The sequence below is a fragment of the Gymnoscopelus braueri genome, assembly GCF_963280865.1.
Source record: "Gymnoscopelus braueri genome assembly, chromosome: 11".
NCBI lineage: Eukaryota > Metazoa > Chordata > Actinopteri > Myctophiformes > Myctophidae > Gymnoscopelus > Gymnoscopelus braueri.
The window spans coordinates 42,439,874-42,463,352 of NC_137613.1; the positions used below are offsets into that span (position 1 = coordinate 42,439,874).

A 23,479-nucleotide genomic window follows, 5' to 3' on the forward strand; every position below is an offset into this window, starting at 1 on the left:
TTTGCTTGTCATTTAACAAATGCATCAGGAAGTCTGCTATTATTCAGAGTTACACTATAGGACATGGCCCTGTCCTAGAGAGCAGAGTTGTCAGACTGAACAAATCTAATGGACAGGACTGATGTAGTGACTATGACAACTAGGCAGTTGCAAATGTTTATCCAATGGTTGCAAAACATGTTTTTCAGCTGGTAAAATTCTCCTCTGGCAAGTGAATACATGTATATCCAAGTGGAAATATATAACTTAATATCCACCAGGAGATTCATGTTTTCACCCGTCTGTCTGTCTGTCTGTCTGTAGCTAATCAATGACGGTCAGCGACTGTCAGCGAGTCAATGACAAATATCTTTTTTTTTGTGAATTAATAACTGCAGAGCAATCATCCCTCCAGGCTATGCGATACATGTCCCGTGATTATGGACCGGCTATGGACCGGAACAGGCCAATTGGGCACATGTCCGTCTGGCTTATGGGATTTATACTACTACCTAGAATATTATAAAGCTCCTGTCCCTCAGGCTTATGGGATGTACACTAAACTAAATGCAAAATATACAGTACATTTATCAACTTGACAACATACCCCTAAACACCAAAATCACAACAGTATTAATGTCCTCTCTGCGACAATTCAACTCAGTCCAAGCTGTCTTAAGCCAGGCGTTAGCCACTTTGCCAGTTTAGGGTGCTGGCGTTCACCTACTGTATGCACCAAAACAAATATAGCCCAATACAGTGCACGCACGCACGCACGCACGCACGCACGCACGCACGCACGCACGCACGCACGCACGCACGCACGCACGCACGCACGCACGCACGCACGCACGCACGCACGCACGGGTCTGGCGTCTCATTCCTCAGACTATTCTGCCATGGCCTGGTACATTTCAGATATAGCTGTGTGTACATCTCATTTTACATGCAATTTCTTTTCAGTTTCATATATAATTTACAATTTACTACATGAACTTGAAACTTTGGAAAACTGCAAGAAGCTGGCTCCATAAGCTGGCTCCATTGTGCCCGAGAGATCTTTGGTTGCTGGCCAAGTCAGAGTTTAAATGAGATTCACATTCAAGTCTGTTTGCCAATATCTCAACATGGTGTCAAATTAGGACAAGGAGATAGGAGTTATTCCTATCAGATGTTTTTTTGCCCTTTACTTTGACTAATAGGGTCTCAAAATAACTAAGCAAGGCGAAACTGGAAAGCAGGAAGATGAAAAATAGATGCACTTCTGCACAGCTGCTGACTTAGGTCACCTAGTTAATAGAACTAGAAGACATGGAGCATTGTCTAATGGTGGTGGGTACAGTCCTGTTGCTATATCCTTAGTTATTGCCATCCTTAGAGTAACAGTACTTTATATGATGGAGACGAATATATGTATGTATGAAAAGTATGCAATAAAGTATTCTTTATAAAGTCAGAGGAATTCTTCCGAGCACAGGAAATAAAAGGTTCAAAACATGCAAACTAACTTACAGATGAGGAAAACCGATGTACTGTACATTGAGAAGAATGGCGAACAACACATTCATATTAGCGCAGTTGCACTAATAGTTCATACACAATGCATTATTCAGTTTAAAACCTGCAAATAGTTTTGGCTACATTTTGTACACTCTCTGAGTTAAATGAACCACTTAAACCCGATAATACTTCATTGACCGGAGTCCCCATGGATTTTAGGTCCCAAAAATAGCCGATCTACAGGCTCACGAATGTTCGCCCCTGAATAGGGACACTAGGGTTAATGTGGTTAATACTGATGATTTTATTTTGTGGAGGGTATCACAGGAGAGAGGGTGTCAGAGCATGGTGAAAGGATAGGGAGTGCAGGCTGTCAGGAAGTTGAGTAAAAGAGATGTATTGTCAGCGGAAGACAGAGTTAAGCATTGATGAGTATGGGAAGAATTGGATTCCACAGTCAGATGTAGTCTTTGAAAAGTGTGACCCTACTATGTTTAAGAACTCAACATTGAATACTCGTGTTATGTTCTATGACTTTGACTAGTAAAATTACTATATGTAATTATAAATTCAAGCAACGATCATGGGGCAACAAGGTTCATTATGGACCTAAACTCGACAGATTATCGTCTTTTTTTTTTAAAGATTAGTTTTTTGGCTTTTCTGCCTTAGTTATTAAGTGAAGATGGACAGGAAAGAGGGGGAAAGAGACGGGGAGAGACACACATCAAAGGCCGTCGGGAACGGGACTCAAACCCACGACCCCGGGCCAGCAGATCCTACTCTATTCACAATGAAAAACATTGCAGATATTAAAACAACCACAGCACTACAAAATTACTTTTTAATAATTTATTTTACTTTCCCTTCTTTATTACTTCTGATATAAAAAAAACATAGTCTTAATTTTCTAGACAGCAGCATTAGACAATGCACACAAAAAACTCATTTTGCAAAGGCATTGAAATAATTCTGCTTGAAAAAATAAAAATATATATATTTGAAATGTCTCATCTTTGATGTAATTATGTTAAGTTATACAATATTTCATTAACGAAAAGTGCATCCATTCATTTTGTACAAAAAATTGAATGTACCTATATAAAACAACATCTGCAAATGTAAATTTAAAGCTGCAAGAATACATTTAACTGACTTGACTGTTAATACTGTATTCTGAGGTGGTTAAATAATTAATCCCTGTTTTAACAGAAGCTGCCAATTTCTTCCAGATCTTTAGCTATTTTTCCAGTATACAAATAAAAGTCTCTCCAGTGCCCGAGTAAAAAAAAGAAGCAAACTAGAAAAAGTGCTCCTCGGAGCACAGGTCTCCGCCAGGTCAGGTAGGTTATTGTGGGGCAGCAATGTTCGGAATTAGCCAATCAGGATGGAATATGAAAAATTGGACGGAACCATCTTGATCACTTGACTATATGTGTACCGATTTGCATGATGTTTGAATTTGTAGGAGTAATATAAAAAAGAAAAGTGTTGCAAAATTGGCCTCCTGGTGGCGCTATAATAGGGAAATGTTAAAAGGGTGGCATTTGTTCTTCAATGTAGTGCGAATGTGCGTGCAAAGTGTCACCACAATCGGACGCTGCATTCATGATTTGTGGCATTTTGTTCAAAACGGGCCACTCTGCAAACTTTAGATGTCAATATTAGCCAATCAGGATGGAATATGAAAATTTTAAAAGATCCATCGTGATCACATGATTATAGAGATCAAGTGCACCGATGTGCGTGAAATTTTGATAAATTCTGAAGGCTTAATATCAAAAAATGTGTCGGCCCCCTGGTGGCGCTATGAAAGGCAAATGTGAAAAATGCAGGTCAGTTGTTTTTCCTTGGCCTCTAGGGAGTGTGCGTGCAAAGTTTCATGCAGATCGGTGCAGTTATAGTTAAAAACACAAATCGTCCATTTATAGCGCCACCATGAGGCTGATTTGAACATTTTCAAGTGACATTTCTTCCTCGGCCTAGCGGGAATGTGCGTGTGAAATCTCACGGAAATCGCAAGCTGCGTTCATGATTTGAGGCATTTTGTTGAAAGCGGAGCAATCCAGCAAACTTTGGAAGCCAACCTTAGCCAATCAGGATGAAATATGGAAAATTGGACAGATCCGTGTTGATCACATGACTATAGAGATACTGTGTACTGATTTGCGTGATGTTTGGATAAAATCTGTAGGAGTACTGTCAAGAAATGTGTTTTGCAAAAAGCGGCCTCCTGGTGGCGCTATAAAAGGCTAATTTGAAAAATTTAGGGCAGAGGTTCTGCTCTGGCATCCAGGGAGTGTGTGTGCACAGTTTCGCTGCGATCAAGCGAACGGTGCCGGAGATTAGCTGTACACAAAATGACAGAATGACGGACACACGGACACACGGACGGACGGACACACGGACGGACACACGGACGGACGGACAGGGGGCAAAACATACTCTCTCGCCATGCCTTTCGGCCTGGCGGAGACAATAATGCAACCCAGTCTTCTCTGGGAAAATAATTTAAATTCACCCTCTACTGAACTCAATTTAGAAAAATGTCTCTACAAGGCAAAGGATGTGTAACTACCAATTCCTGAAATACCTGTCCATCCCTGCTCTGACCAACAAGTATTATGGCTTTGCAGTGGAGTTTATCATGCTTCCCTTGTTTTCCTTTCTTTTCTTTTTTTTTGATTAAAGCTGCAATCCAGAACTTATATTAATGACTTAAACATTATTTTAACAATCTGTATGTTCATGCAAAAATAACTAGCACACATGCAGTGTTTGGAGGTGGTCTCCCTTACTGTTCCATCGAGAAATGTAGACTAGTGCCAGGATGGACACCTATACCTACTGGTTGACAAGTAGCCCCCCTGAGGCAAGCACAATATCTCCCCTGGCCAAGCATCTTGGAAGATCGGCAGATAGTTTGGTCTCCCACACGGATCGAATCCCGAGTAGGACATAAAGCTTTAGGGATTGCAGCTTCAAGTATAGCTGAGAAATTGATTGTGACGACAAGGAGGCCTTCATCAGTTTGAACGTCTTGGGTTACCAAGCTGATGATGATGGTGTGTATCTTGGACGTACTGCTGAGGGACCAAGCCCCCCTGTACAGTACTATCCTGTGTTTGTTTAACCCAATCGGGGAACGCATCTGTGTCATTTTAGGATTTCTTTGGCTATTCAAAAATGGCAGATCTACAAGCTCATAGCGTGGCGCGCTATGAGCTTGTAGATCTGTGCTTCCGATCTGTGCTTCTGCGGGTCCCTGGAACAACATATTTTGAGATGGGGCCAAATACATTGGGGTCCTTGACATGGAAAAGTTGGATTTAGAAAACATTTTTAGATATGTATTTGGCCCGCAGACCCCGATCTCAAAATGTTTTGTTCCAGGGTTATGAGGTAACTGGGTGTTTATGGTAGGATGGCCTACATCAGTGTGAGGGCAACAGTAAGACGAAGCCATCTCGGTTCTTCTTGAAGTCTACGTTGGTCTGGCCGGCCTTGGTCTCCACGGTAACGGTCTTGGGCTTACCACGCATGTGCACCTGGACGACTGGACTGCAAACCTTCACTGGTAAGAGGACTTTCCTCACTCTGAAACATAGACAGATTAGTATTAGGATACTTATGAACCATACAGTAAAATCCATAGTTACTTACGTATTTTCTATCAATTACACACCCCATTTTTTTGGTTTGGAGATTATTATTTTTTTGTCGCATTCCTGAGCCAATCATTTGATGACCGACCGGTCATCAAATTGGGGATGAACTATCCCTTTAAAGTCTAACAATGTACACACATACAAGCACAACACGCACAATACAAAGTACAAGGCTAATTATTAGTTGAATTGTTTGAAGTTGAGTAGTCCATGAAAACTAAATCGAAGGATCCTCTATTTGAGGAGGTGAGGGTGCTGCAGCATATTAAATCTCTTTGGTGGCAGACAGCTGGGAAGAGGACATTTTCCTGCCTGCCAGCTGCACTGTCAGCTGAAGAGGATGGCCTGTGTTGAAGGCCATGTGCTCCATGCTCTGCACTGAGGTTCACTCAGCTCAGCCTGGCACCAACATTCTACACCTGACACCACCACTCTAGTGAAACTAGCCATCTACAAGCTCACAACACGTTGACGTGTTGTGAGCTTGTAGATCTGCTATTTTCACTATTTTGTAAGTTTGCCGAACAGGCGACTTTCCGATTCCCAGATGGCCTCTCTACCTATTCAGCTATGGCCGCTCCCGTCTAAGCTTACTGTTGAGCTTAAAGGGATATTTCAAGTTTGAAAGGTTCAAATACAATAAAAAAGATCTATTAAAACGAATGAAAAAAGTAATGAAAAAACATGGCCTCTCACGTATTAGGAGGGCAGTATGAGTCACCAGAACCAAGGACGGGTGTTTTCGATTAATCTATCATGGTTAAAATGGAGTTTGAAGTTACGATGTGTTTGTATAGGAAGGGGGCGTATCAGATAAAATGAATATCAAATATCTAAATACTTAATCAAGCAACTTAAAAACTGTGCAAAACAATGTGCACTCAGTGGAGAGAGCCCAACAGCTGGACTTTTAAACAATCACCCCTAAATTCACAAAGTGAATGTCGGCATCTGTGCTAAGCTACTCCCAACAGGTGTAGCCTTGTACCCCCCCCCCCCCCTCTCCATCCCCTTGGTCAAAAACCCCCACAACCAGCTGTCCCCCCCTTCCGGGGCTGTTGAAACATCCGGCCCAGAAACCCACTGACCTTGGCCGGGTTTTGATTCGCGTGCGACCCTGCTGTCATCTGAGATTCGAGCGGCTAATAAATAGGAAGGGTCCAGTGAAAGTTGACACCGGGCTAAGGCGCCCTGAACTTCAGACTAAGCCACAAGCTATGCCTGTGCACAGTAAAGTCCTGCGTTCATTTACGTCATCAAGTGTACAAATGGAACCAATTGGACCAGTGTGAGGGCTGTGGATGATTGGCTGAGAGCAGAGCTGTGTGTAAAGCTACATGTTAAAGAAGACAGAGGCGTTCCACAATGCCTGACTATTACTAACACACAGACGTGCTGTTTACGACTTGTGCTCTTACTTTCTTCCTATCTTCCCATCATCTTCTGTGCAGAGAGGGGCGGGGTGGGGGGATGTTGAATATATAAACATGATAAACCCAGCAGTCTGCTGTTTGTCAATGGGGGGGCCTCAAGCCACAGTCAAATAATTCACTGCCGTGTGTGGAGAGACAACATCACAGACAGAATTGGGGCGCAACCAACAGCAGTTCATGGAGGAGACTGAAGACCCCCCCCCCTCTCTCTCTCTCTCTCTCCTGTCTCCCCCCATCATCTCCTCTGCATTGCTGGATTGTGCTAATCCAATGTGAACATATGCCTCTGGTGTCTCCATTGTGGAGAATTATGGGCCATTTCATGTGTGAGCTGAATGTGTGGCAAGATGTGTTGTTACTGATGCTGCTTGGCCCTCTGTGCAGTCCCTTTGTGCAGTGGTGGAAAGTAACTAAGTACATTTACTCAAGTAATGTACTTAAATACAATTATGAGGTACTTTAACTTTACTTAAGTATTTCCATTTTAACTTTTTACTCCTCTTTTTCTGCTTGCTTGATTAACTGATAAACCACTTTTACCAGCTGCAACATTAAAGTGATGACTGCATTTCTATTTACAGTCCAATATTATTGTAAAAGGGGCTATTCTGCATAATGAGTACTTTTGTAATGTTACTCACATTTTTTTATGCAGGAATTTTACTTAGTTGCACTATATTACACAGTATTACACATACATTGTGGTATTGCTATTTTTACTTAAGTAAAAATGTATTTCACCACTGCATGGGGAATCAAATCAACACCGACCCTGTGCAGCGCTGGTCCCAGGGAATAATGTGCCATTTCCCTGACAGAGTGCCTTTTGTTTGTGCGTGTGTGTGCGTGTGTGTGTGTGTGTATGAGTGCATGTGTGCGTGCACACATGCACGCACACATGTACACAATGGCCACCCACATCCCTCTGTCTATTTTAGGAAATTATCAACTCAGTCCAAAAGCAGGCCTTTTTCTCAACAGTCAATGCCACATCATTTCATCTGGCTGAAAGTTTCAAGTCCAATCATCAGGATCAACAAAGTTCTCTCTCTTAGTAACCTAATGCTTCTTAAATGATGAGGTGACCCATTGCCATCCATCTCAAAGACGATGAGGCATTTTCTAACCCATGATAACGTGTTCAGAATAGAGTGCCCCTTATGCACACTGCCAATAACTGTTTTCCAGAACTCTGCCAATGGGGGAAAACAATCTCATCTTGATGAACTTCAATTAAACCCACCCAGAGACTATCCGCAAGCAAAGCAATTCTTGTTTCAGTAAAAGAGCATGAAGGGGGAAAACAATCAATGTTTTGTGGTAACTATTAATTTTGAGCTGTAAATAGCTGGGTGTCAGATCATCTGACATCATCAGGCACAGGGCCTCAGGTGTGATGATGTCTGCTTCTAATGATCCCACAGATCCCAGACCAGTGTTGGAGTGTTAAGGATCACAGTCCCAGATCATCACATTAGGGGATTAAGGGATGTCTGGGGGTTTTCCTCATTCTTTGCACACATATGGACATACTGTACACATGCAGCATGTGTACATTATGTCCATGTGTGAAAATAATGGGGAAACCACAGCTTTTCTCTCTCTCGCTCTCTCTACACATGTCTATGAACAGAAACAACTGGACAAAGAAACAGCTTTGCACCTAACACAGTATTAGCACTTTAAGACACTGCATTAATTAGAGAAAAGTAGCATAAAGTCTGCTGTAAATGTTTCATAGCTTGGCTTAGAGCTCACCGCCATATAAAATAAAGGTCAGAGAAGTGAAAGAAAATCAATCGACTTCAAAAGCCAAATTGTATTTCTGTCAAATGACTTCCAAATCCTGTGAAGGCGCCTCAGTTGTTCACTAAATCACTGTGTCATCTTCGTCTTATTCCCCTCTATCATTCATATGAATTCATACACTGAATCCCAGCATCTCACTTCAATCCTGCCCTCTCTCATCTATCCCCATTACTGTCTGGAGTGGACTCTCTCGTCCATCACTGGCTTCAGGTTGGGTTATGATTGGTCCTCATGAGGAGCTCAAACAGGAGAGGTGTCAACAGTTTGACAGAGCAGAGCTAAACCACAGAAAGATCAGGATCTCTGCACAGACCACAGTCCCAACAGGAGAAGTGATGGACAAGAGAGATGAGGAGGACCTCATAAATGATTGTTGAACAAGAGAGTGTCAGTAATATATGAAATACTGTCAGTGGTAGACTGGATTCAGGATCACCAAACTTTGGTAATCCGAGTTGTGTTATGCAGTCAACCTAAGCCTGATTTACTCGAGCTTGTACTGTAGATCTGCTATTTTTGCTGCGACAGAGTATAAATTAGGCATGAGTGATATAGCAGGGTTTTCTGCAGAACTTTATAGCCAAGACAGGACTCTGTAGCAATAATTGTTAGCCACCTTTGCTGAGAAAGTATTTCATTGTGAATTTCATTTGGACCAAACTGTCAATTTAGGCAACATCACCAGGCCAGAAAGCATGACTAGGCAGGGGAGTGTTAATCGAGTAGTGGCCTCTTTATCCCTACTTAATTGTATGACGTCATGTGAAAATAGCCAATCTACAAGCTTCCAAAGCGTAGCATTGCAACACAATATTTTTTTTATGTCTATTCTGCCAATCTACAACCTCACTAAAGGCATTGTTTTGAGTAGAAATGGATGAACTCTGCCTCCCACCCAAACTCTGGATAACCATCTTGACTACAGCTTTTCTTGTGGAGAAAACTGCTATAGCCTTGCATGCAGCATAGCACAGCCTGTCCACCCCACTGTCTTCCAAACTTCCACTCACCACATCATAAACACCTTCCATTTCCTCCTGAAATCAAATGTATGTGCATGTATATAGCAATTTTCCTCAGCTGCCTGACAACCATCACTGGGGGCAACGTCACAATCTGCTGCCCAACTGGGTGTATGGTTGACAGTTGGGTGAGGGGTGGGAGTGGGGATGGTGATGGTGGGCTATCGTGGGCAGAGGCTATTTGAGTCATTGAGTGCCAACTGCTAAGGCTGCTCCTGGGAAGTGGGAAGTGGGAAGTGCAACTCTGCATCACCATGAAGCTGTCCATTGCTTCCCACAGAGTTAGCACTGGCGTCAGCGCCAGTGACCAACGCCAAGACTTATATGTCATAATTATCATCATCAACGGCATTAAAAACAGAAGCTCTGTTGCCACCAGCTGCACTCTCTGCCTCCTGAGCCTCCCCAGGAAACATTCTGAGAAAACATTGGAACTACAGTACAGACACGGTACTATACTGGACAGTACAGCACACTTTACCTACTGTGGTTCTAATACAATGTCTTGCACTGAAGCACAATTGTGGACCATAAAGTGCAATGTAACAGTAATGTAATGTAACATTAGCTTCAATCACTTCCTTGACATTGATTTACTCTAAAGCAAGCCCCAGATTTCTGAGATAAGAGCAAAGCGGTTTAAAGCAGCACACTCAGTCAATCACTGACGTAGCACGGAATGTTGCAACAAATTGATTGTCAATAGAGACCGTGTAACACTATCAAGGGTTTTTGCCACGTGGAACATTGGCTACACATCGGAGGGTAGCTCACTTGGTGGATGTTATTGAAGAAATTATATTATCTGCAGTAGGATCACAGAAAAAGCCATGTCAGGTCTTTCACCTGCATACACGTGACCAAGTGTCTTTCAAGTATGCATTGATGTATAGAATAGACGCTCTTCAATTATCGAAAATACAGGACAGTTTGGTATGGTAATGCAATTCTCCAGTGTTTCAGGGCTGAGCAATATATTTAATTCATATTGATAATTAAAATAGATAAATATATATTGGTATGTATCAGACTGGTATCTGCCAATGAACAGTGTTTAAATGAGGATGATTTGGTCACTAATAATAATTATGAATATAATAATTATAATTATAATTATAAAAAAAAGGTTATTGTCAATGCTTGTGCGAACATTAACCCATGAGATGCTCACAGGGACACAAGGAAATACCTAACCAATGCTACAAGTACTACTTTAGCTTGGCTACTTTATCCAGGCTAAAGATGATCTCAAGAAGCTGCTGTTCGACAGCGACAGCTCTGTTTCTAACCAATTGAGGACTTTAGACATAAGTATTTTTAAATATCCTAAATACGTTGTTAAAGTATTTTTTACAGTATACATTATAATATAATATAAAATGATATAATTTAATGTATTTGAATGATCTGTGATTGTAGATCACTGAATCCAAGTACTTTATTTTCTTTTTTTTTGTCTGGTGCAAGCAAATGTCACAACTCAAATGTTAATAATAACACACAATTTATAATCACATTTTAAATATAATAAAAAAGATGGTGACAAGGTATTTTATTCATGCTGTGTAGCCCATCTCTAGTTGATAATATTTTTTTATAAACATGAGGAAAAAAGATAATTGTAAAAATATGATAGAGCGCTTCCTCTTACAAGAACTCACCTCTCTCTCTCCCTCTCTCTCTAAACTCTGTCAGAGATTTGTGCAACACACTTTCATAACACATTCTGTCATTCTATCTCACAATCCAATCAAATCGACTCCTTTCTTTCTTCTTCAATACTAATCTCCGATCAAATCTGCTGCATCACTCATCCTGAAATCTGAGCATTCTACAATCACCCTACATCACCAAGGATATTAAATCCATTTTGTGGACAATGGTCATTAGCTCATTGATCAGGAAGCGTTAATCCCCTTCATCACGCCACACAGAGCAAACCCTTTCTACTTTCATAATGACACTAGAGAGAACTGCTGTAGCAGAGTGTCTTCACAGACTGGACTTTGTCTAAATTTGTGTCTACATTTGTGAACATTGGTGGTGTCTACATGAAGGCTAGTTTTAAGAACAGGTATCAGCTCTGAGGGGGAGATAGGAATATTGAACCAACAAAATGACAGAGGCATACTGAGGGATAGAGATAAACCCAGAAGAGACAAAAGTGAACAAAAGGGACTTGTTGACCATAGAAACTGTGGAATCTCACTCCTTGGTAGTACATACTGTAGCTCTGTTTCTGTTTGAGTGCTGAAGAAGGACGTCCAATCTATGGGACTGGACTGCCTGCAAAACATTGCATTAAGATTGTTTTTGTATTGGACTCATAGGGCTATGGCACCCTTGTGCTTAAAAATACTTAAGATATTAGCGAGTTGAACACACCATTTGTTTTAGACTTCAGTCATGTTACCTTGCCATTTGAGAGACAAGAACATTAAGGACAGCCACTGAGGGAGTGAGGGAGAGGAGAGAGAGAGAGAGAAAGAGAGAGGGGGGGGGGGCTATTTCAGGCAAAGATGACGCCTTTCATGACCTAAAAAGCTAGTTGAGTTTCAAAAAGACAGGAGCCATTTGGACAGATTCCAAGTCTATAATCAGTGACACTCACATCCAAGAAAGGTCAGGCAGAGGGCCAGCCAGTACTCTAACTGTCACAGATTACGATTGTGTGTGTGTGTGTGTGTGTGTGTGTGTGTGTGTGTGTGTGTGTGTGTGCGTGCGTGCGTGCGTGCGTGCGTGCGTGCGTGCGTGCGTGCGTGCGTGCGTGCGTGCGTGCGTGCGTGTGTTCTTGTATTTCTACCAGGACCTCAATTAGTGAAAACAATATGAGAACCGATGGACAGGAAGTGGAACAGATGCCTAGGATTGGGTGGGGTACCAAATCAAGTATTTGTATGAACCTAAGGAGGTCTTTTTACTGGTGTGTCTATGTGAATGGATTTCAGAATGTGCTCAGTACAAACGAGCAAACTGTTTTAGTACAAACCTTAATCTCCAATCATACAATAATCACAGTAAGATTTGCTAATGCCATAAAGATATTATGACTATGTATCTACAGTATTTTACTCAAACATCGCCAGTGAGGGAGAGACACTGCATTCCTACAGAAAATGCCAGCCTAGCAATAAGATTTTAAAGCAGACACAAATATATATATTTACCAACATGCCAAACACATCGTCACTACAGCAATCAATATGCTGTGAACGCTGCAGCATCACTTGTCCTTCAATAAAACAGTCAACACCTAAATAATAAAAGAATAAATTGACTCACAGATGAGGTTTACTGCTTGAAGAGCAGTAAACCGGCTTTTTATTAGATGCCAGCAGTTAGCCAAGTTCTCTGTCATAACTTCACGCTGGATAAACAATCTTTTCTCAGGCAGCAGTCAGATTTTTTTTACTCAAGAGATAAAGTGCTAATATGTATTGTAATTACAGTAGCTACATAGTCCAAATGATTAGCATTGCTGTAGCTACAAACTCTGTCCTGCATTAGTTAATTAGTGGGCAGCAACAAACTTTTCTACAAATTGTAAAACAAATTGTCTGAATTCTGGGAAATTCAAGAAACATATCTCCACACATGACACAATGTAGCCAGTAAGTATACTGTATAATGCCTACAGTATTTGCTATTTCCTGCATTTTGGTTGAGTTCACGGACAGTCTCACATCACCCACATCCTCTCTCCATTCTCCTCTTTGTTTCTTTCCCCTCAGATGAAGCAGAAATGCTCTTCAGAAAATCGTTTTTCATTCATTAAAGCCGGCTCACCAGACCGCTCACATAATGCTTTGAGGTTAATGCAGTCATATGGTTTTAACAAGCCTGGAAAGCTAGGGGTGACCCAGAAGACTGCAATTAAAGCAACACCATCATGGGGGTTTCCCATATTCATACATGAAACTGCCCCAGCAAGCACAGTCAGGACCCGGACCAATCAGTGACGTCTCGATTGGGGCTAGATCAAGTCAAACCAAGACAAGTCAGATCTGGCCCAGAATATCACCTGATTTTAACCAAAATTAATCCTGACCACAAAAACGTCACTTCCAGGACGTCATCTAAACACATTTCTCATCACCCAAAATTGCTGTCCAAATGTCCATATGATGTCCCAGTGATGACGTCCTGTAAATGACGTAAAGATCATCCCCATATGGGCTGTGATCTGGCCCAGTCCTGAACGTCACCGGGGTGATGACCGGGCGTCATCATAACGTCATCATGACGTCATTGTGCTTGCTGGGTGGTGTTAGGAAGAGGAGCACAGAGAACACAGAATAATGAGCATGGGAAGAATTAAGAAAAAGAACAACATGGAGAAAGAAAGACTATGCGAGAAAAGAGAGGAGAGGAAAAGGGAAAAAAGAACAAATGATGAAGAGAGTGAAAAACACCTGAGAGAAGTCATTATTGGGCCAATTCATTAGCCAACTCCCTTCACAAGCCAGTGTTTCCATTTTTGAAAGATTTGGGGAAATTTCTGAAATAGCAACATAACAAAGTAATGGTGAGAATAGAAGTAATTGGAGGAACTTAGAAAGTGCATTGTACCGTTTCATTTACACAGGCATTGCTCGGAATTTAATGTAGGGAAAGAAAAACCTTAGTTGGTGCTCAATGAGATTCTAGAAATCAGAAAACCACCATCAGTATGTATTATATTCGTCGTATCTTCTAAAGGTATGGCGAACCGTATCCTAAATCCTGTCATAGCCCAGTCATATCCATCCAGCTGTCCTAGCAGATGGCCCCTGAGAGACTAACCCCCGCATCCCCTGCCCCCATCCCCGTCTTTCTCTCTAGACGTTAACATTCACATACACACATACAGAGACATTCACATGCACACTCACATACATACAGGCGAGAGAGAGAGCTAGAGAGAGAGACAGACAGAGAGATGTGTGCACAATTCCGCATAAACAAAGCTGACTCGTACATGTCGACAGAAGACCCAGGTGAGAGAAAGCTAGAAAGAGAGGGATGAGAGGAGGAGGTAAATAGGAGAACATGGAGAAAGGAGACACGTGAATGGAGGAGAATAGAGGAATCTACTCTACCACAATGTGTGCCAAACAACAGAGAGCTATATTGAAGTCAGCTTTTAACTTGTACTGCTTGAATACTGCTTTCACTAATGATCCACTTTTGTACAACCCTCGTTCTTTTTTTCACCTATAAACACTCAAATGCAGATATAGATCCCCAATTCAAGTGTGTGTAATTGTGGGAAATGAAAAGGGTCAGAATGAGAGACTGCAAAATGTGGCACGCACAGGCAAATACAGTATTGCTCCACTGACCGTTTCCTCCCCTGACCAACATCCTTCACGTGTAAACTGAAAAGACTCATACATGACTCCCATGGCCCTGATTATCAGCTTCCAGGCAGAGGGAAAGTAGAGGAGCACGTGAGTGTGTGTGTGTGTGTGTGTGTGTGTGTGTGTGTGTGTGTGTGTGTGTGTGTGTGTGTGTGTGTGTGTGTGTGTGTGTGTGTGTGTGTGTGTGTGTGTGTGTGTGTGTGTGTGTGTGTGTGTGTGTGTGTGTGTGTGTGTATGTGTGTGTGTGTGTGTGTGTGTGTGTGTGTGCGCGTGCACGAGATAATTCTCAGTTCTTTTAAATCAAAGCTAAAGAACTTTCTGTTTGCCGCTGCCTTTTTCTGAGCTTTTCTTTTTTCATAATTTCTTCTGCACTGTAATTCTATTCTCTTAGTTTTCAGTTTTATAAAAATGTCTTATATTCAATGTCCTTTTAGAATGTCTTAATGCCTCAGTGCTTCATGTTTTGTGTGAAGCACTTTTCCTTGTTGTTGAAATGTGTTGTACCCATAAACTTGTCTTGCGTGCGTGTGTGTGTGTGTAAGTGTGTGTGTGTGTGTGTGTGTGTGTGTGTGTGTGTGTATTGCACACATTGTCATACTCCCCTCTCCTCAAACACACACACGCTTCCCACACCACACTTACGGAGCTCACGTCTGACTTTGTCTCTATATCTCCTTTTGACAAGTAGCCTGTAGGGGTCAAGACCCCGGCATTCACCCCCAGATGGTGGCACAAAGACAGGCAGAGGCCGGCGGAGGCGAGGCACACAGCGGCACGCTGATCGGCCTCATCTCAATGGCTGCCGTTGCTCCATGACGCCCCGTGCGCCTGCCTGCCTCCCACCCTGCCAGAGCCAGGCAGCTGCCACAGGGGTCCCAAATGACACTGATTCCCTCCCCCAAACCAAACACAGACCAAAAGTCTAAGACATAATACTCACACATGGGGAACGCACTCGTAAAACTCACAAAAGCTTCCCTGCAAAACCCCAGGACCGGCGGCTATGCAAAAACACCCCCTTATAGACAAGAGTCATAAAAGTGAGACCCCACACACAATAAAATCCTCCGTGTTAATGTGTCCATTTGTAACTCTCAGAGTTAAATTAACACAGAGGATTTTATTGGGTGGAAGAAATACGACAGCTGCATAAATGTGGATGATTCCACAGACCTTTTTATGTTGTGTTAGGGTTTTTGGAATGAGCACCATGATGAAACCTGCATGAGAGATACGGTCTAGTAGTGTGTGTTTGTGTTGTATCGAGTCCGTATGATCCTGAATGGATTTGGGGGGATTAAGACTTAGGGAACCAATCAATTTTGACGGAGAACTATTTCAGTAGGCTTATGACGACACGTGTGCACAGCCACGCGGGCACACATGCATATACACACACAGGCAAAATTATGTGTGGACACATAAAAAGATATAATATGGAGATAAGAGGTTTCTGCCAACAGCAACGATATATTCATACTTGGGGGTGATGGCGTTTCTACCACATATTGTGTCATCAAAGCCTAAGTCCATTAATCTAGCATAACAATGAAGTAAATGTTATTCTTGGCATTTATCACTGTCATAGTTGTCTGCGTCTGTTTCCTGCTGTGAATAACTGGCGTGAAATGAATTGGCGGCGGTGACATTTTGTCACTGCCATGTATGAATCTGATCTATCAACAATGTTTATAAATCTGTTTCACATTCATCACAGTCAGACGAATTTGGATGGCACAACCCACGCGCGCACACACACACGTGTCCATGTGTGTGTGTGTTGTGTGCTGCTCAATGGTCATCACTGTGAAATGTTTTATCATTTCTATGCCCGTGGTTCTCAAACTTTTCCATGTCAAGGACCCCTAAATTAAGATATATTTCGCAGAAAATAGTTTGTGCCAGGGACCCCTCAAACAAGATTAGTATTGTTAAAATGTTTCAGAAATATTAAAACTTTTCAATTTTTTTTCAATAAATCTCAAAAAGATCGGCTATTTTTGAATAGCCGAAGTATAAAAAAGGGCTAAAGAGGTTAATCTGCTATCTGCTGGGGACCCCCTGGAACCCCCTCAAGGACCCCTGGGGGTCCCCGAAACCCCACTTTGAGAACAACTGGTCTAGGTTTCCCATCTGTTTCATTGTGATAACGGGGCACCGCTCACCGTGTGAAGTGGTCAACCAGCGTGCCCACCAGCTCGCCCACGCGGTCCAGGTTGGGGCATAACTCCCCTCGCTGTAGGCAAAGCAGGATGTCATCCTGGGAGGTCGTGTGCAGCGCCACCATCTGGTCAGCCCCACTGGTCACGCTCAATCCTGTTAACTACAGGGGACAAACGAAGTACATCAGAGTGGCCACCAGCATAGACAACCATCACATTTTAGTTTTTATTTGTGTGAACAGTTGGACTATTATGTGTGTATTTTTATTTATTTATTAATGTATCTTTGTATTCCTGTGAAACACAATTTCCCTGTATATGAAATGTTCTGTACAAATAAAATTTGACTTGACAGTGACAAGTGTCTGGCTGGTAATTTACTTCCATATAATCTATATACAGGACCTGCATATACAGTACATAGATCAATATTTGTTCCGCCTAACACAATACAACGAGGCTTATCCTGGACCAAAAGCAGGTTAGGAATTATGTCAAACAGATTAGTTCTGTCTAATTTAAGTGGGGTGAGTGTAATTCTTCCCACAGTGCACGTGTGTAGGAAAGGGGGTCATGAGTTGTGTGGCCCAGTTGGAACTATGCATGCACAGATTTAGAAGGGCAAGCAGATCAAGACGGAGGGAGAAAAGAGAGGGGAAGGGGGCAGACAGAGAGACCAAGAGAGATAGTTGGAGAATGGAAAAGAGAAAGACAGCCAGAGATAGAGAGGGAGAGTGAAAGACAAAAGAAGTTACACAATAGATTGTAGAAAGAGATAGAAGGGAGACAGGAAGAAAGCTCATGGTACTAAGCCTCTTATAGCTGGCTGGGATGAGCCCACTACAAACACAGGTTAATCCACTCCAGAGGGAGCTATGGGGGCTGTCCTTGTGTTGTCAGGACAGTGGTTCTGGGACAACCTGACCTTCGGAACGAATATACTGATATGACAAAGTCATATTCATCAATGCAAAGGTAATCAGCACTCGCTGGTTGAAGTACAATGGTATGCTACGTCAAGTTTGGCCAACTTGTGCCTGGGCCGATTTTGAGTCTCCACAAAAACTTGTGAATGATACTTTAAAAACAATTATGTGGTATGTGGTCTTACTCTGTAAGGAACTGGGACACCCGTCTTTCGATGCAATATAATAAGGTATTCCATGTATAAAATATAATATAATTTCATATGGAGCATTTCATAACAACTTGCATGTCGTTCCATTTAAAAGGTATATTACATTTAAAACACACATCAGGTTAATGTAAGACTTAAGAGGTAGCACAAGGTTACCTTTCCAACGCAAGATAACAAAGGGCCGGGCACCCCTGTTATGTCACACTCGATTGCCATAGAGTCATGAGGGACAATGTGAGGCAAGAGCTGAACTATTTCAAAATCTCAAGTCTCACTCTGACCTGATATCAACTCCATTTTGAGTTTTCGGCGCTTAATGGTATCAGCTATCTTTAGCCGTTCTACTGCCATGCATAATGACTGTTTTTACCCCTCTGGCATTGTTGCTTTGTCTCTCTAGAATTGTTCTTGGAAAGTCGGTGCTGTCTCGTTATGTTACGCAGGTTTCATGTTTTTAGCTCAAATTCTTTAGTACTGTTCTTGTAATAACATGCATGATCTTGTCCATCAAGGAAATTATTCCAAATAAGCCTATGGGCTTCTTCATTTTCTTGTGCAATAACTTTTTTAAATGATTTATCTCTTCTCTGCTCCCATGAGTCCTCTTGTCCTTCAAAGCCCAGGCCCCTGTCAGATACCTGATCCAATTTCTCAGATCAGTGCATCAGATGCTGCTGGAGCCGCAGCGTGACCACAGACACCAACACATACATACACACACACACACACACACACACACACACACACACACACACACACACACACACACACACACACACACACACACACACACACACACACACACACACACACACACACACACACACACACACACACACACACACACACACACACGTGGCCACAGAGAGTAGCGCCGTGCCACTCCACTCCCTCACCGGTACCGAGGAATGTAGGTCAGACACCTCACACTGTCTACCGGCAGACCAAACCAAATTATCTCTCCCTTCTCCCTCCCACAACAGCTGTGTTACCAACATTCATATAAATGCTTTTAATGTAATGCCACTGCAGTGAGCGTAATCAAAGTACGTATACAAAATGCTTACTTGTGACTCATAAGTCTCACGTAGCCTATATAGAAATATAGACCTTTATTAATCCCGCTAGGAGACCCGGCGACCTTCTGATTATGAGACAGTCCCTTACCCACTAAGCTATGGCCACCTGTAATATTAACTGATATTTGCATCATTGAGTGTGACAAAAAGTTGGGTGTTGGTGTGTTGGTGTTTCTGTGCCATTGTTTGTGTTTTATGTGTCTATCGTATATGAGCTTACTTACAACATCTAATGGAAGCCTTTTCAGAACTTTGTACTGTTTCTTTGGCCCCAGTTCGTAGATGTTCTTGTCTGTGAGAAGCAATACACGGTCTGTGGTTTTGTTGAAAACAAAACCACAGATTACCTAAGATTGGAGGAGGAGGAGAAGAAATTGAAACAGAGGATGAAATTAAACAGAATCACATTTATTCAGGCTTATCTTACCAATTCCCATATTTTCAGAGTACTTCTGTAGAAAGTAGAAAGTTATTGGCTTGCCAGTATTTTCTTTACTGACAGCAAAAAAGAGACTTCCTACAAAGACTATGAATACCAAGATAGAATGTTCTATTGAATCTATTAAAGCTTGAATTCTTTCCTTGTTTTTAGTTCTTATTCTTGTTCATCCATCCACAGTATCAGTGTCCTCGTATGGTCTAATAGGCTTTGGTTTAAGTGGATCCCTAGCATTTGGTACAGGCCCTTTTTCGGACTCTTTTGATAAGGAAAACGTGTTCATTATTACCGACTGCTGCAGTGAACTGATAAGCATACTTTCAGCACAAGGTATAATAATGTACAAATCTATGACTTAACTCCAACTGATTTATGAATTAAGTTCTTTTCCAATCTAAGACTTGGGGTATTAAAAATCTGGGCTAAGGTTGAAATGAATTAAAAATCATCTGACTTTGTAATTATGTCTGGATGATTAACAACTCTCACTCCCCTGCTGTGATCTTTATTTGGGGCAAGTAATGTTGAAAGATAAACTCATACACTGCAACAGCTTTATAATAGGCGTCGTGAACAGCCGGAGGCAGGGGGGCTAAATGTCGGGAGTGACAAAAACAACCCAAAGGCTAAATTGAAAACACAACAGACTGAAACTCCTCGTGGCAACAAACAGACACTGCAATTTTCTGCACAAATTCAATACATACTTTCCTACAGAAGCCAGAGAAGAGGACCTGGCTGTACTGCTCTTTGTTCCTCAGATCCTTGGACGCCCTGATGAAGTTGTGGCTGGTCTGAGGGCAGTCCCTCGCCTGTATGGAAACCAAAGACCCCCGTATTACATGAAGCCAGTGGTGGAAAAGGAACTCAAATGTTTTACTTAAGTAAAAGTATCAATACTGCAATGTAGAAGTACTCTGTTACAAGTAAAAGTCCTGAATTCAAAATTTACTTGAGTAAAAGTCCAAAAGTATTGGTATCAAAATGTACTTAAAGTACCAAAAGTAAAAGTTCTAAAATGTGATCTACAAGCTCACAACGCGTCCCGATACGACGCGTTGTGAGCTTGTAGATCGGCTATTTTCAAATAGCCTAGGTATAAAATAGGGCTAAAATGGTTAATGTATGTTTTATAATATAATAATTGATAATTGCAAAGTAACTAAAGTTTTCAAATAATTGTAGTGGAGTAAAAGTACAATATTTGCCTCTGAGATGTGTGGAGTAGAAGTAAAAGTACTGAAAATTGGAAATACTCCAGTAAAATAAAAATACCTCAAAATTGTACTTAAGTACAGTACTTGAGTAAATGTACTTATTTACTTTACACCACTGATGGAAACCAAAGACCCCGTATTACATGAAGCAGACTACTGCCACCAACTTCTGATGGGATAGGATAGCATCTCCTTGTTAGTCATAAAACTCTCCATAACCTCTCACGGACTCTTTCAAGCCATATAACGCTCTGATTCTATAAGGAGCAGATCAAAGCTGCAGGCCTCGGGCTGCTGTTACCAGACACTGCCTCTGACGGGCCTTTAGAAGCAGGAACATGGTTGCTGATACTAGAGCACAGCTTCTTTATGACAAGTACAGTGGGAGCAATGAAAGAGTGGAACCTAACACTGTGTCAAATGATGCTCCAATAAAATGGACGACTGCATAAAAGTAAAGGGTCGCTCAGGTCAGATTATTTGAGTGGTAGTACAGTTAATCAGTCCCAGAGTGTGAAAAGTAGACCCACAATCATGGCTAACTGTCTCACTGTATCAAAGTCTAATAAATATACTTTGACGTTAATTCATGGGGCAATTCACTAGATAATCTGTCCTGACAGAGGTCCAAATACTAAAGACTCTGTTTATGCATTTATTTAGACTAGATTTAGATTAGGCCAAATAGTTGACATTAAGGGGGCATTGCCTGTAACTAATAAACCAGGCTTTAACTGTGATCCTTTGCATGGTGAGCTGGAGGCAGTGAAGATGAGCCACCCCAAAGTCACGGGCAGACTGAAGGAATGATGCGTGGTTTCCAGCGGTCATATTCCCGGGCCCCTCAAGGCATCTTTCATGCCACCAACCCCATATTAACCCTGAAATGAGCCGAGCATGAAACCCATTAGAGCAGGGCTGTGTTCATAAGTGCCGTCAGCCAGACCTTATCATCAGTCATACTGCTGCTGTTTACTCTCGAGCTCGTCACATGTATAGATGATGCATTCATTAGAGTCTGTGACTGATGTCATCCTATTCAGAAACTACGTTTACACAGCTGTGTCAGAACGGACAGATCTACTGTATCTCACTGTAGTGCCCCCTAGATTTCCCTGCAACTCTACAACATTCTAAACTTCCTAAAAAGGTGTTGGCAAATATATTGCAACAAAGTAACGCTTGCTATGCATCAACATGCTTAATTGTAGACCAAAAAATGTTCTGTTGTTGTGTGCAATCTCCTATTAACATAGAACAGCATTTGTCCCTTTTTATATAAGATGATGTCTGGCAACATATGTGTATTTATTTGTTAGTTTTTTGTCTTGTGTGTTGATTAGTTCATGAAAAATGAATAAAATGTAAGTAAAAAGAAAAGCTGAACTGTAGAGCAAAATGCAAAACATATTAATGACAGTCAGAATTGCTTTGGTCTGGCTTGTGTTGAGTTGTGTGCTTCTGTCGCATATTACATTTGATAGGTAGTCTCGTTCCCAGGCTCGCCCGACACCCCAGTCCTTCCTTTCCCCAGCCAGAGCGCCCATCGCTGCCACCTTAGCCCGCACTTCTGCCATGTCAGATGGAGGGATGTTCTTCACTATCTGCCTCGCCCACCACCTGACAACGGGAACGTAAAAGAAAAAGGGAAGTGGAGTAACATCAAAGATGCATCAAGGAAGCACTGTAGGTGGTACTGATACAACTTAACGGCCAAAAATAAACTTTAGCTGCAATGACAAAACATACCCAGTCCCACATTCAAATATAAACACACGCATGCCATGTACACACGCACGCACGCAAGGACGGACGGACAGACAGCATGTACATGCATGATGCACACATGCACCTCGTATGCACAGACAAACACACACTCCACCCAAATCTAAATGACATTTCTGCGGTTGCTATAATAGTTAGGGAATTTTAGCAAAATATTTGGACCATCTGTGAAAAAATGTACTACCAATAGCTTTCTTCACCAATGTGTTCTTATAGGTGTCTAGAATCACCTCTCAATTTATTTAAACCCAAATCCTCGTGGAAAATCCTGGAGAGCCAATCAAAGTTAAGGAGCCCAGAGGGCTTGGGTGAAAAATATGAAAAGAAATAAAAGTCTTGTGAGGTGTCTAACTAGGGGTTTTCAGGGGTGCTGAATCCATTCCAACCATTATTTTTGAGTAAAAATGTCTCCCTGGCCATCTAATATTGCTATATTGGTTATTGTTAGTGTATAATCAGTGTATAATCAATGGTAGGGGATTGGGGTGTTGTTGAATTAATTATATTCTGAAAAATAAAATAAAAAAATATTGCTAAACACTTGATAAGAGTGTACACCTACTGTGCACATGCTCAGTGGGATACACTGTCTGCATGTGGGGAAGGAGCGGGAGTGTTCAGACATACAAATATGTCAAAACTTTTGATTACTGTGAATTTAGATGTCAATTTTCTCTAGCCTATTGCTTACATTGAACAATCATTAGTTAAACAATCATGACACTTGTCTTTTAGTAGACAACATGGAAGAGGATTCTGTAGCTTGTGGCTTAAGGTGCTTCATCTGTGGTGGTCCTGAGACTGAGATTCAAAAGCTCTCAAAAGTCACCCAAAAAGGCTATGCACAGATGTTGTCTTATTCTGAGAGTGTGGATGATGCAGCATTAATCAGAAGACTACATGAGGACT

The 23,479-nt window shown here is 41.8% G+C and overlaps 1 protein-coding gene across 4 annotated transcripts in view; it reads right to left on the bottom strand.

Annotated features, from left to right (window-relative positions):
- The window catches only part of myo1g (myosin IG), a 419,914-nt gene that overhangs the window by 373,166 nt on the left and 23,269 nt on the right, over positions 1 to 23,479 (bottom strand). The window contains exons 18-23 of one of the 4 annotated variants that reach the window (XR_013934046.1): positions 22,261 to 22,405; positions 20,276 to 20,380; positions 19,354 to 19,476; positions 16,916 to 17,073; positions 3,957 to 5,076; positions 2,317 to 2,779 (exon numbers count right to left, since the gene is read on the bottom strand). Coding sequence is in view for 1 of the 4 variants with exons in the window: in XM_080442178.1 (XP_080298304.1) it covers positions 4,914 to 5,076; positions 16,916 to 17,073; positions 19,354 to 19,476; positions 20,276 to 20,380; positions 22,261 to 22,405 (694 nt within the window). In the remaining 3 variants the exon portion in view is untranslated. Of the gene's footprint in view, positions 1 to 2,316; positions 5,077 to 16,915; positions 17,074 to 19,353; positions 19,477 to 20,275; positions 20,381 to 22,260; positions 22,406 to 23,479 lie in introns of those variants that run through there. The other 3 variants (XR_013934045.1, XM_080442178.1, XR_013934047.1) reach the window with 3 other exon arrangements.